This window comes from Lygodium microphyllum, chromosome 4 (genome assembly GCF_053477565.2).
Source record: "Lygodium microphyllum isolate KBCC chromosome 4, Lygodium_microphyllum_v1.1.10, whole genome shotgun sequence".
Taxonomy (NCBI): Eukaryota; Viridiplantae; Streptophyta; class Polypodiopsida; order Schizaeales; family Lygodiaceae; genus Lygodium; species Lygodium microphyllum.
This window is the reverse complement of record NC_141138.1, coordinates 145639485-145654473: the sequence shown is the minus strand read 5'-3', so window position 1 is coordinate 145654473 and position 14989 is coordinate 145639485. Positions and strand designations below refer to the sequence as shown.

Here is a 14989-nt window from a genome sequence, read left to right as displayed (position 1 = left end):
ACAATAGACTAATAAATTCATTCAGCACCTCCTTCTCAAGCTCTTCTTCTATTTCAAGGAGGAGAAAGCCATATTGATGTGTTGTAGTTCAACAATAAAGAAAGGCTGATTCTCCCTCTTTCTACTCTTATCTTGTAAAGAAATTTGTTATTTTTATTGCATAGTAAGTGATGCATGTGTGTATATACATCTTTTGCATGATGTTGTACAAGTGAGAAATACTTCTCCTCTAATTGTAGTTGAGCTCTTTCCTAAGGGACTTAGGTTCAACATAAATGCACTCCTTTGTGGGGCATTGTTGCCCATCTTTAACCCTCAATCTCTCTCCATTTCTTTTAAGTGCCCATGGCTGTATTTTCTGAATAATTGTCATCTTCTGCTTTAAATATTCATTTTTCTCCATTTTCTTGAAATATTAATTCTCAAAAACAGACCAATATTATAATTGTTAAGGATACTACATTGGTCAGAGCATTTACAATAAGTAGATCAATACCTTAAATTAGATGTCGCAGGCTTACAGGGACAAATGTTTCATCAGGGATAAAGCCATCTTTCAGCATGTTGTATATCCCACAGTTTCCCACCACAAAAAGATCATACTAAAACACTCTTAGTTACTAGGCACTAGCAATGGACATCTAGATAACAGTGTGTATCAGCATGGTGCTGTCTTGAATGTCGGCAGCACAAGCTCAGTAACAGCTCTTTGGTTTTCTGTCAGAATAGAGCAGTAGTTGGTAGGACTTGTGGTGATTTTTGCCTCCAACAGTTAGAAAGACAGGAGAAGGCATTTGGATGGGATTGTCACGTGGATCATTAGAAATGAAGGAGATAATTCAGAGAAATCTTCAAAGGACAGAAGACATGAGCAGAGAGGGCCAAGACTATCAAAGGCAGTGAGTGGGCAGCTTAGAAGTAGCTCACTTTTTGTAGTAGACGGAAGGACCCGTTCAGCACAGAGTTTGACAGCTATTCAATAAGTCTCATTTCAAAATAAAGAAAGCAAAGTCTCAAGTTGGTAAACAACTGGATTCTGTAGACTTTCATACACAAGTATGTGAAGGGTTAAAAAAGCCAGAAAGTTATAAAACACATTCAACAATGTTGGAAATAACCAAAGCCCATGTAACCCCATTAATCGCCTAAGAGCAGTTTGGAAAGAATCAGAAAATGGTGTCCAATCTGCATTATTCAAATCTCGTCCAGGATCCCTTTCATCCACAACCAAGGGACAACAACAGAGAACAGGTCTGCCTTACTGTGATGCGAGTTTCTATCATTTCATTGAAATTTCCATTTGCCGCTGACAGTACAAGAACTTAGAGCATATACTCAGTATTAGAAAACATTGACCAAACACCCTTTTGCCAACTTCTAAGAGCAAGAAAACAATCTTATGAAATATTCCAGATCATTAACCAAGTACACTATATAGCGGGTCTTTTTTACTTATAATGTGCTTTGTAGATTTATCAGTCAAATACATTAGATTTGCCTACATTGCTCCAGTTAAAGCGAAGACGTCCAGTTCCCTGATTGATCGCATGTGCAAGAGAATGATCTAACTCACTGTACTCCACAACAGCAAGGGGACCAGTTTTTCCACGGCGAGCAAAAACCCCAACTCTTTCTAGGGGAAATGCCTGTCATCATGACAAATGTGCTCAGAGGAAGTCTTCAAATTACTGACAATTAAAAACTGAAATTTCTGGTACAAGAAATGCTCAAAATTTTCAGTTAATTAATCCGTCAAACAGAAAACTTCCTTCTCAAAGTTTCTGAGATTATGCTTTCATCAAAATGCTGTATTGGCTGTTAAAGATGCTCTACAGACTAGATACAAACAATTGATGCCTTTTAATACCAACTACAATATGGATTGAAACCCCAACTTCCTTTTCTGACTGACAACTCTCCTGGAGCACTTCCTAACACAACCCTGTGAACCACTAACTCACCCTTGACATCCAAAATTACTGGGACACAGTCACACTACACAGAGTCATCCACATGAGGATCCTTCACGCCTTGACTTCTAATGCTATGCCCCACAAAACTGCTCATAAGGGCTGCCACTTGCAAATACCATATATCAAGTTTTCGGACACCTTGTATCACCATATCTATTATCTTAAGTACCTTTGGAGGGCAGAAATAATCAGCCTTCCACATATATACCCCATGCACATAGAGGTCATGTAAACAAAGCACAGCAACAGAAAGTCACAAAAAAGAACGACGTCAGTGCAGGTAATCGTGTTTGTATTCTCATAATGTGGCACAACATTAACAATCACAGTGAATGCTTCTTAATCATATAAGATTTACAGCCTGGTTTTATGCCAACCTGCTCTCTCAGAAACTGACCTTTTTCACAACCTTTGCAGCACAAGAAACACCCTTCTCAATTACATAGCCCAAAAAGAGGGGATCAGCTACACGTACCTGGTAAAAAAAGACTGAACTTTGAATAATTACATTCAAAACACCTCAGCATCACAAAGAACAGCAACCACATTGAGGCAACAATAGTACTACCAGAGCATTATCAACACTGAAACAGTCTATGTACTTGACTCCTCGTCGAGCCATGTCTTCCAGACATTTGGATGCTTTCAAAGCTGCAGAGAACCTCCAAACAGGGAAATGCCAATCAGAATCTCTACAAGTTCAAAGTGGCAACACACAAAAAAGGTTTTGACTTTTCTACAAATTTCTACATGGCAGCAAAATCTAGAGGATCAAGTTATACTCAAAAACGTCAAATTATGAACATCAGCATAATAAAGATCCAGCATGAAATAGGAGTCCATAGATTATGACAGTTTAAGAGCCTGTACAAAATTTGACATGGCACACTCCACAAGAAAATTTGAAGCTCTCCAACATGGCACAGCGCTAAGTAGACCAAGATTCCAACAAGCAGACCACATTGTGCACCCAATCTGACCGTGCCATTTAATTCAACCATTTCTGCAGGGGACTAACCAGAAGATTCTTAACAACTTCAGTTCACCCAACTCCCACTTTTAATGCACTCAACAATCAAGGGTGAGCTACATTTTCATCTAAGATAGATTCCATTCCACATTTTCATCTAGCATAGATTCCATTCAAAAGGAAAGAAATACAAGTTATTCCGTTTGAGCAAGAAGATTGTGTGATTCAGGTGGATAGCCCGCTCCTTATTCAGCTAAAGTGAACTAGCTTTAGGGCATGGGCTAGGACCACTATAGGGCTTTTTAACTATCTAAGGAGATCCATGAAACCTAGGCTCCCTATCTTGGACTATCTTTAACTCTTACAAAGCTTGGCAAGCTGTAGCTAGCTATAGCCTTAGGCCTTTCAGGTTATGTGAGAGCCAACCTATGCACCACACAAATTAGGTTAAATGTGTCTCTTGGCTAAATTTTAGTTCATTACACTTGTTATTAGACCGTGGCCATTAGTGCTTTAGACTTGACTTTCTTGTGTGGTTATCTACTAGTTGGCCTACTTTGTTGGGTCCATGATAGAGTAAAAATTCTTCTTCATTGCCACATTAGTCATTCTTGCCAGTAGTAACATCTAAATTGGACATTTCCTTTTATTTTTTTCCCAAAAGAAAGAAAGCATATTAATGACAGCCCCAAAGGGAAAAACCCCATGTAAAATATCCACATTTCAAAGAAAACCATGTAAAAAGCACCTGACTACATCATAAAAACAATGGTTGAGTGGAGAACCAATCCTGTGGGCTATAATGCCAAACCATATCAAGAGTCACAATTCCATGTCAACATGAAAGCATCTCTCCTCCTCATCTACTAAGAACCACCCTGCAACCTCGCCCATCTCCCACAAGAGGATGGATGGTCTCTGTCAAAATCCTAGAGAGAGTCTCTCCATGTCAACATGAAAGCATCTCTCCTCCTCATCTACTAAGAACCACCCTGCAACCTCGCCCATCTCCCAGTAGAGGATGGATGGTCTCTGTCAAAATCCTAGAGAGAGTCTCTGCATTGGAAACATCCCAAAGAAAAATAGCAAGGCTACACCTCACAGTCCAAATGAACCAAGCAATGATAATAGCAATCAGCTCCCATCTATGACAATACCCTTGAATCCAATGTGCCAGCAATAATCTAGAGCAGCAATGTTGCTCAAATGTTGGCCTATCATGAGAGAAGTGTGGCTCCCCTATTAACTCATGTCCACATGTTGGGCCTCTATCAAACTCTGAAGCTACTACTGCCCATGTCGCTACCATAGGCTTTGTTATGGTACCATGAAAGACCATCCTAATTCCAGCCCTTGCATTCCAGCTTCTATGCTCTCACATCCCTCTCTTCTCCCACACTATAAAATGTGCTCCTCCTCTCCATCCTTCCACACCAAATCAGCAAGCATTCTCTATTGACCTAAAAAATGCATTACATGCTGATTAGCCTCTTAAACAGCTGCAAAACATGCTTATTTAATGAAAAACCCTAAAACAGGGATAGAGACGATGGTTATCTTACCTATGGAGCCTGAAGGCTCAGCCCAGAGAGACTAAGGCATCGGACAAAGGATGCTCATCAGTTGCCTAGTGGGCCTACTAGGACTTACAAAGGTAATGGAACCACTTTGAACCCTTTTTTTTGGGAGTAACTGAGCCCATCGGAAAAAATAAAGGGATGGTTAGACCCAACATCTCAAAAGAGAAGACTGTCCCAACCACCCATTCAGTCATCATCCCTTGTGCAGATTTTCTGATCCTTGTGTGCAGATTTCCAGCCATCAGCCTTCCTCCACATGGCTGTCCGTCCTTCGCAACTGCTGCCACTCCATCATCAGGTGCTCCAATGCTGTTGGCGACTTCTTCCACTGCTGCTGCGCTCTGTATGGCACCTCCTCCACTGCTGCATTTGGCAGTACCAGCTATTACCAGCCCTCAAACTTCCTCCCCAACTTGCGTTTGATCAGCCATCAGCCTAGCGATAGGTGGCCACACATCTCCTCCACATCTGGCGACCTCTTCGGCTTGTGTTTGGCATCATCAGCCTCAGGTGGCAGTGTGCTGACCACTTTCCCCAGCACGTGACTCCTCCTCAACTTGCATTTGCAACTTTCTGGTGTCACCTACCTCCACCAACATCATCTCTACTATCACCGACTTCCCCAACCTCCACTAGGATTTGCATTTGATAGTTTTCCTCAACTTCAACACTCCCACTAGCAGTCATAGAACTTGGGATTTGTCTCCAAAGGATGTCACTGTTTGATACTACTGCTCTGCCCTTGGGGGCTCTGTACACTCTTACATTCATTTACAATATTCATTCACTTCAAAGTTCTTTTTCTCTCTCCTTCTGCTTGTGTTTGTTTCCATGTTTGAGTTTTAAGTTTTACTTTTAAGGTTTTGAGTTCTGCATGTCTGTGTCAAAATGACCAAGTGACCAAAGAGACAGTAGGGTTTGTGAGGGAAAACACAAAGTGTGTATAGCAAATGTTGACAGAGAAAAGTAACACAGAAGATGATGAAAGACGAATCATGCTGATGAAGTGAATCTGATACAAGGGTGCCATAGCACAAAGAAAGCCCTGGAGTGCAGGAAGACTGCCGAAGATGCCTCTAAGTCTACAAACGCAGGATGAGGAGGTGTCGCCTAGAGCAGGGAGACTGCAAAGGCAGGGATGAAGAGTGGTACCTACGAGCACGGAGACAGTCGATGAAGCCTCCGCATCTGTAAAAGCAATCTTGATGAGGTGACACCAGCTATGGGAGTGACGTCAGGTGGTGAGGATGAGCCAGATGCTCAAAACACAGGTGAAGACAACCTCTAGGAGTGAAATGCTAGCTGTGGAGTGACATCAGAAGAGTGGGAAGCAGCCAAGAACCAAATGCAAGGTGCAACTGCCTCTGATGAAGGTGACGCCTACTGCAGAGAGATGCCAGATGGTAAGGAACCTCCCTAGCAGCCAAAGGCAAGAAGGTGGAGCCGCCAGAAGGATGGAGGATGACACTAGATAGGGTGGATACTGACGCCAAGAGAGTGTGGACTCCAAACGCAAGGTGTAGGAGCACAGAAGATGTTGTCACAACAATGGAGGATGGACACCAGTTGAAAAGGAGCACACTACCACCATAAACGCCGCCAACTGGAGATGAAGGTTGGCGCCAAGAGAGTGTGGAGATGGTGGTAGAAGAGGGGGGAGAGAGATGATGGAAGAGAGAGTGTTAGAAGACTGACGAAGAGAGAGTGGGAGTGACGGACTAAAGGATCAGCCATAAGGAATGAATGAGAGAGTGGCCTATAAATAGGCATAGTCAAGGCTGGCACCCCTTTTTGGAGCTGAAAACCCTGAACGCAATCCGTAAACGCAAAACGCAGAAACGCAAAAAATGCAAACTGCGGGGAAAAAGTGAAGGGTTTCTCAACAGTCTGTGTCTCTATCATTGTGTTTTTGTCATGATCGTACACTCTACATTTCCTCAGTGCAAACCCTAGCAGTTACTCCATAGTTTTCTTCACATTCTCCTTAGTCAAGCTCATGCTGTCCTCTCTCCTCCCCTCCACCCCTCCCTCTTAAATCTTCATTGTTCAAGCATCAATCTATCCAGGCTCACTCTCCCTCTCCTTCAAGCCACACACACACACACACACTCTCTCTCTCTCTCTCTCTCTCTCTCTCTCTCTCTCTCTCTCTCTCTCTCTCTCTCATACACGACAGAGTATGGCAGATACCACTACTACTGCCACACAGCCTGCAGGAGTACATCATCATTGGACCTCATCTTCTGTAGGTGTCCCTTTGGATAGAGCAGTGGCACTTTGCCGGTCTAGGCGCCCACGTCCACCCGGACGAAGGCCTAGACGTCCACACCACAGACAAATTAAAGCCATCATTGAGCGCCACAGGAGACAGATGCCGAGACGCCTCAGCCATGCAGAGATACACCTCCCTAGAGAACAGACATATCATTGATGGAGAGTTTTCCTTTCTCTACTCTCACTTTCAGATCACTGACATGTTTCCCTTTTATAGGACACTGTTTCATTCTTTTTCAGTCTTATAGGCATGTTTTTCATCTTTTTCTCGTTCCAGATGAGAAACACACCATCATTGTATGTACTGCTTTGGTCTCATAGGCCACATTGGCCTTTTAGAGACGTTAATATACTCTCTCTCTCTCTCTCTCTCTCTCTCTCTCTCTCTCTCTCTCTCTCTCTCTCTCTCTCTCTCTCTCTCTCTCTCTCTCTCTCTCTCTCTCTCTCTCTCTCTTCCAGACCGTGACCTTCTTGCACCGAATATGGGACCTGCCCCGGCACTGGTACCCCAAACTCGCCCTGGAGTCATCCAAACAGCTAGCAACACAAGGGGACACTGAGTGCTGGTATACCCGAATAGAGACTTGGCTACGGCTTCATGGCCTGCACATGGACCACCTCCCCCCACTACAATACAGCCTAGACTGCCCACACCTGGAGCTCAGCCGAGAGGAGGTGAATCGCATCATCAGAATGGATATCATCCAGACAGACACAGCCAGGACATGGGTGACCCCCACGTCGGAACTAGGAACCAAGAAGGCTTTCTACCGAGAGCACTTCTTGCACATCTCCCCAGATGGCTTCATCACCCGCCCAAGCTACATGGACACACACCTGTCTCACGGGGTTAGAAGTGCCATCGGACAGATCCGCACGTCCTCACACCAACTACAGGTCGAAACGGGCAGATACGGGGCCAACCCCCTCCCCCAGAAGGCCGAATCTGTCAGCTCTGCCATCTCGAGCCAGAGACGGAGGAACACTATATCTGTAGATGCCCAGTGTACTACGAAATCCGGGGACACTTCCACTGCCTATTCAGCGAAGGATTCGGACCACTCTCCAAGGTGATGGAATTCAAAGACCAGAGATGCCTGGGGCTCTTTCTACTGGAAATACGACGCCACAGAGACCACCTCCTACGAACCACGGAGCAAAGACAAGGAGCCACCAACCAACGCACACTCAACGAATTCTACCAAATACCAGCTACCCTCCCCACCACCGAGCCCCCACCAGCCCCACCGGCCTCCCGACCCCGGGGGACCACCTCAGAAATAGCCACAGCGAGAGGCAAAACCTGGCGCCCACGCCCCACCGGCCCCCGTCCCCGCAGAAGACACATGTCGAAGATACAAGGGATACTATGCCGCCATCAAAGGGCCCTGCCCCGCCGCTTTAGTCTCTCCATGTTAGACCGACCCATACGGGACATCCTAGGATGAACACTCCAGGAGCAGTTCCACACCGCAATGGGAGTACCTCTAGACTGTATCCAGTCTAGATATCATTTTGTACCCACTCAATTTAGTTCAACATAGCATAAACGTTAGCTTCACTGGGACTTTTGAAATCTCCCAGACATTTTGTATGCAACGTTTTGGTCTCATAGGCCAACTTGGCCTGTTGTAGACGTTAATATAACTCTCTCTCTCTCTCTCTCTCTCTCTCTCTCTCTCTCTCTCTCTCTCTCTCTCTCTCTCTCTCTCTCCCCCCCCACACCCGAACTTCCAAGCCTCCATCGACATCATGATGCATGAGAAGCATGAGGCCTTCAATTCACACCCCATCCATGTAAAGGACAAAAAGAAATCAAACTCCCACCATTGGACACGCAAGTATTGCAAGAAGCACTACACTAGTGATGCAACATCTTTCAAAGATGGGGGGCCAAGTTACTCCATGCAAGGAGATCCATCAAAACATCATTGACAAAATTCTCACCAAGATGAGAAGGGAATCTACTAGAGGAAGTGGTGGTGAGTCAGGACCAACACCTATGGCTACTCTAGATGAAGCCTCGAATGTAGGCTTGTATTTGATTGATGCATCCATCTTTGGTGGTGCCAACTCCACTTCCGCGCCGGGCTTCAACAAAAAGACAAAGAATGGAGGCTCGTGCGGCACCAGAGAGGCAATCCTCTCTCTCCTCCCAAGCCCTCAATCATGTGCATGGGTGTGAAAATGTGCTAGGATTTGCACTAAGGAAACACAGCATATATGACCAAGACTAAAACACAAAGACTCAGACAAAGACAAGCAAAACTCAAACCCTGAATGCAAAACACAAAAAGCAAAAAATCAAAACTCAAACACAAAGACAAACACAGAGAGAAAAAACTTTGAAGTGAATGAATGCTGTAAATGAATGTAAGAGTGTACAGAATGCCCAAAGGAAGAGCAAAGTAGTGTCGAATAGTGACGTCCACCGAAGACCGGTCCCAAGTGTAGTAACCAACAGTCAGAGAAAAGAGGGTGCTGAATAATGAAGGGCAGCAGGCTGGTCACCAAAACACAACAGTCGAACGCTGAAATCTAGTAAACATGGCAATATGCCACCAAAGGAAGGATGAAAACTGATCACCCGAGGCGAAGAACTATCAAGTGACAACATGAGATGTATTTGCTAATGTAGACGGCCTGCTGGACAACAAAAACACAATTACTCCAACAATCACCTGGTGGGAGAAATGGCAATAGCTTGTTGCCTGGCACCAAATGCTGAAAACGTAGGCTGATTAGGTGCTATGATGACACAGTAGATGGAGACCTCCAAACAACAAGGTGATAACTGAAAACAGGGCGCCTAGGGCTAGATAGTGATGGGCTGTAATTGGTGATGGCTAGACAGCAAATGGTAGGTCATTGATGGCTGAAATCTACACAATAGATTAAGTAACGTGCACAAAAGAACTAGGATAAATGGTGGGCAACCTATCTATTTATAGATATTGAAGGGTGCCCCAAAAATTAGGGATTTGGGGAACCAATGAAACTCTCTCAACTGCACACCAATTTTGTGTTTTTCATTAATTAAGTGTATTTTGGACAAGTTTAAATATGCTAACCAACTTTAAAGCATGTTTTAACTCAATATCCCCTCTCAGGCCCAAACTGAGCCTAAAAGGGAAGACATGCACTCTTTACCCCAAGGTGTCCCACCCCCAAGCAGCGAGAGTATCGGACAACGGGTGCATGTCGCCTATCCAATGGCCTACCAAGACTACAGAGGCGATGGTTATGCAAGGGAGTCCAAGTAGTCACCCCACATAGGACAAAGCTTCAAACAAAGGGTGCTCAATGACTGCCCAGTGGCCTACCAAGCCCTACAAAGGCAAATGGAACCACATTGAACTTTTTTTTTTTTGTGAAAAGTTAATTTTAGGGGTGGCAGCCAATTAAGTAACAATGACCAAAAGACAAGAGTATGGATGGTGCACCCAACACATCACAAAACGGTAGAAGCTTGCCCAACCACTCAAGGATGTCAATCACGAGGAAAAGGTGATGAAGTATCATGTGAAGAAGGATGGTGGTGTAATCCATTGATGGAAACAACTTAGGATCTGTCCAGTGTTGCTTTGCACAATGGGATGCATAGTATACTATATGCTAAAGAACGCTCATGCAGCACGTACAACTTGGACAATGTCCCTCATCGAAAAATTGTTCACTTACCCAAGCACCCTAGTACAAAGATGATGAAATCATGCAATGCATAGGGAAAGGTACAACAAGGGGGAAGGCCGACGTCGGGGGCAAGTGCCAAAACCTGTAGAATACCAAGAAGGGTAGAAACCCCCTCTTGACCTAGATATCAATGCCGAAGAGAAAAGAGGAGCCTAAGGATGTCGATCTTCGTGTGGTGCCGAGAACCATGTGGATAAAAATGAGAAAGCATCCCGACTAGAAGAGCAAGGATAGAAGAAACCGCCATGAGAGCATCAAGAGAGATGCTGCATGATCCATCGCAGGTGGTAAAGCCTCCATGCAAGTAGAAGAGCAAAACTCCTAATAGATGAAACCATGAAAGGAGCAGCACGTAGCTTTTATCTCCACCTCAAGAAGGACTAGTCCAAACCTGCATATGAGCCCTACACTAAAATACAAAACCTTGCAAAAGAGATCAAAATCTGCAAACACAAAGGTGAGTAGTGAAATGCTCCAAAATAAAAAACAAATTTGAATAAAGAAAGCAAGGCTAACTGAAAGTGCAATGCAATGAGTATGTAGATATGCAAGGGAAGTCTTTTTTAAAAAAATACAAAGGCTAAGTGTGCCGCCACTATCGCGTACAGTGAGGTGGGGAAGGGATCCTGGAAGGTGCAGTGGATGCACTAGGAATGGATGCATAAAGTGCAACAGGCGAGCCACTAGCAAACCAATTAGCAAATCCTTCAGAAGTAGTAAAGGAGATATTCTGCTAAGACTATTCGTGGGCCATAGCCACTAGGGCGAATGGAACAAATGGTGCACGAGTGGGAGACATAGCCCCACCAGACTAGCCAACTGAAGTGTAGGCAATCGCAACAATCTGCGGAGGCTTTTCTAGGAGGAAGACCCTGAGCATTGGTACAACACTCCTCGTCCACATGGCCCGACCTCTAGCAATGTGTCAAAACCAATTCTTCTTAGGAATTTGCTGCCAAAGGAGTCGTGTTTCTTTGGTTCCATTGTGGGAAGTAGTGTCACCCTCGTTCTGGCTTGCCCTCGCATCTTGCGAGTTATTGCCACTGGTGGTTTTCCCTCTCGAAGAAGAGGCAACCAACCCTCGCCCCTCTAAAGGGATGTATGTGGAGGACTTCTTGTGAACTTGATCATGTTGTCTCCACGGGGGATTTACTAGTAGTAATAAGGAGACGTCACCTGCGTGCAAGAAATATATGAAAATATCCCTTATCTACCCTCTATTTATGGGACCTTACCTTATAAAATGTACATTCCTTCCCTTAAATAACCCCTCTCCCTTACACTCATGTGGTACCATATGATAAACCCTAGTGAACCCCCCAAGGTTGTCTCGCATAATCCAAGAACCGACACTCGAACTTGTAGAAGGTCAACAACCTAGAGAGTGAGATAATATGCTGGATAAAATGGAACTATTTATCTAGCAACTTATGCAAGAAGAATGTAACTTGATCACCATCTAACTTCAGGGAGTCAGTAGTAGCAAACTCAATAAGTAACTGCCGATATTCGGCGAACTTAACTTTCAAATCACCGTCTTTCTTAATGGAAAACTTTTGAAGCTCAAAATCAAGATTGATACATTGAGTGTGATCTCAAGCCGCATAGTGATCAATGAGACGGCTCCAACCCTCAAATGCGAGGGAAAAATGTTGGAATTGAGAATGGAACTCAAGAAGCAACCCCTACATTAACTCAACATTGACTGTGGCATTGTAAGCTCTCCATTGATGACGGATGTGATCAGGGTGAGCTACTTGAGGGTCCTCGGTATCAACGACGAGGTCCCAAAGTCCCTAAGATTCAAACACTTGTTGCATGAAGTTTGACCAAGTGGTGAAATTCAACCCATTAAAACAAGTCTTATCCCTAAAGGCACTTTTGGCCATCAATAGGAGTGGTAGTGCTAGGAGAAGAAAAAGGTGCAATGGGGATAGGGTATATAGGGGGGATAGGATGGAGAAGTGGAGTATACTTGGAAACGAATCCCAAGGTGCCCACCATGCATACGAGAAGTATGCATAGCAGATCCAAATGTGGGCAAGGGTGGGGCATAGTAACAATTTGTGAAGCCCAAGGTGGAAGGATAGGAACACGAGAAACAGAGGATGAAAATCCCTGCGTAGAAGTAACCCAAGGGATGTGTGACAATAATCCATTAGTAGAGAGTGGATATCCTCCCATCTCAAAGGTTGTATGGGGGGGGTTGTGAGTGTGGGGGGGTAGTGGGGGGGTGCCCATCACACCCGTGCTAGAGTAAAAGGACATGGTAAACTAGGGATATGTGGAAGATATAGTGTTAAAGGGTGGCGTTCCCCCTAACGATGCATTAAGAGGTGCAATGAATGAAGGGTAGGTAGATGGTGGAATGGGAAATAAGAAGGTGCTAGGAGCTGAGATGGGAGATCCAACCCCTAGTGTACTTCGAGTGGAAGTGAAATGTAATCCAAGATTTTGGAATGAACATGTGAGTAGATCAAAATCTAGAGAAGATAGTGGTGAAATGGGAAAAGTTGAGAAGTGTAGTTTACTTGCTCAAATGAAACACATGATAGAGATATACCTGATGAAGGGTGTTTGCTTCGAGAGCCTCCTCTATTAAAGTTAACATACAGAAAAACATTTGGATCCAACACACCAAAATAAGAAACATGAGAGGTTTTTGCTCATAAAAATCAAAAGAGTCATACGAACCTAGCATAAGGTCTATAGCTCAGATAAAGGGAATGGATTGCCAGATGCGCCAAATGTTGTGGTCCCTCCAAGATCAGAGAGGTGGAAAATCTCACCAATCGGTCCAGACAAAGTAGTATCACTCGTTGGAGAAGTGTAAACCGAATTATACATGATGTGCAAGTACTCCTCAAACTCTTCATCTATAAGGCAAGCAAAACGAGAAGAAGAAGACGGTAAAGGTGAAGGTGTGTCTACCTCCTTCTCAAGACCATAATGCCTTCTTAGAGCCTCCAATGATGGAGAAGCCTAATAAGGCATCATAGGATTCCTAGAAGCAGGTCCCTCCAAGATCAAAGAGATGGCCACTCTCACCAATCAGTCCAAACGGAGTAGTAGCACTCATTGGAAGAGTGTAAACCGAACTATACGTGATGTGCAAGTACTCCTCAAACTCTTTATCTGTAAGGTGACCAAAACGAGAAGAAGAAGACAATAAAGGTGAAGGTGTGTATACCTCCTCCCGGAGACCATAAGGTCTTCTCAAAGCCTCCAAAGATGAAGAACCTCAATAGGGCGTCAAAGGATCCCTAGAACAAGGTGCCTAAGACATTGAGTTAGACGTGTGAGTCTCGCACAAAGACTAGCCTCCATAATCACCGCAAAATACTCTTTAGAAGAGCACTCACTCTAATATCATATGAACATATACTTGGGTTTGTACTAAGGAAACACAACATATACGACCAAGACTGAAACACAAAGACTTAAACAAAGAAAAGTAAAATTCAAGTTCTAAACACAAAATGCAAAATGCAAAACGCAAAAACTCAAAACTCAAACACTGAGACAAACACAGAGAAAAGAAACTCTAAAGTGAATGAATACTATAAATGAATGTAAGAGTATACAAAATGAATGCCCAAGGGTAAAACAATGTAGTGTCAAAGAGTGACATCCACCGAAGAGAAATCCCACGTGCAATAACCACAAGTCGGAGATGAGAGAGTGCTGAATAATGAGGGTCAAGCAGTTACCAAAACAAAGCAATCGAAGGCTAAAATCTAGTAAATGCAACTGTGTACCACCAGAGGAAGGCTAAAAACTAATCACCCAAGGCACAGAACTATCAAGAGACAACAGAAGAGGTGTTTGCTGATGTAGACAGCCTCCTAGACAGTGGGTACTGTAGCAGTTGCCCGGTGGGAGAGATGGCAACAGCCTGTGGCCTAGCACCAAATGCTAAAAATGCACGCTGATCAAGTGATATCATGATGCATCAACAGATAGAGATCTCCAAACAGTAGGATGATGGCCGAAAACAGGGCCCCTAGGGCTAGAGAGTGATGGGCTGCAATCACTAATGGCTACACAGCTAATGGAAGGTGACTGATGGCTGAAATCTGTACGGTAGATTGAGAAATCTGCACAAAAGGATTAGGGTGAATGGTAGGCAGCCTATCTACTTATAGATGTTGAAAAATTATAGGGTTTTGGGGGACCACTGAAACTCTCTTGAACTGCACACCAAATTTGTGTTTTTCATTAATTAAGTGTGTTTTGGGGCTGTTTAAATATGCTAATCAGATTTAAAGCATGTTTTAGCTCAACACTGGGTCAGTTGCCTTTCTTAGAGGAAGGAAACTACTTCTGAACATTAATATTGAACACACTATCATTCAATACAATCTCACATTTAATGCCCTAAAGCAAGAGCGATGCAAGAAGATAGTCAAAGCCATTGCCAATGTGGATCCATGTGAAGGATGGCCCGATGTCACCTATCACGATATGCAAACCAAGAAAATTACTGAAGAGAAGGAGCG

The 14989-nt window shown here is 44.0% G+C and overlaps 1 protein-coding gene across 3 annotated transcripts in view; it reads right to left on the bottom strand.

The window, feature by feature from the left end:
* Nucleotides 1-14989, bottom strand: part of LOC148037737 (UDP-N-acetylglucosamine diphosphorylase 2-like) — a 140172-nt gene that overhangs the window by 51038 nt on the left and 74145 nt on the right. For all 3 annotated transcript variants that reach the window (XM_087676691.1, XM_087676690.1, XM_087676692.1), the window contains 3 exons: nucleotides 2542-2624; nucleotides 2371-2448; nucleotides 1503-1646 (listed from right to left, as the gene is read on the bottom strand). In XM_087676691.1, coding sequence (XP_087532817.1) covers nucleotides 1503-1646; nucleotides 2371-2448; nucleotides 2542-2624 — 305 coding nt within the window. The remainder of the gene's footprint in view (nucleotides 1-1502; nucleotides 1647-2370; nucleotides 2449-2541; nucleotides 2625-14989) is intronic.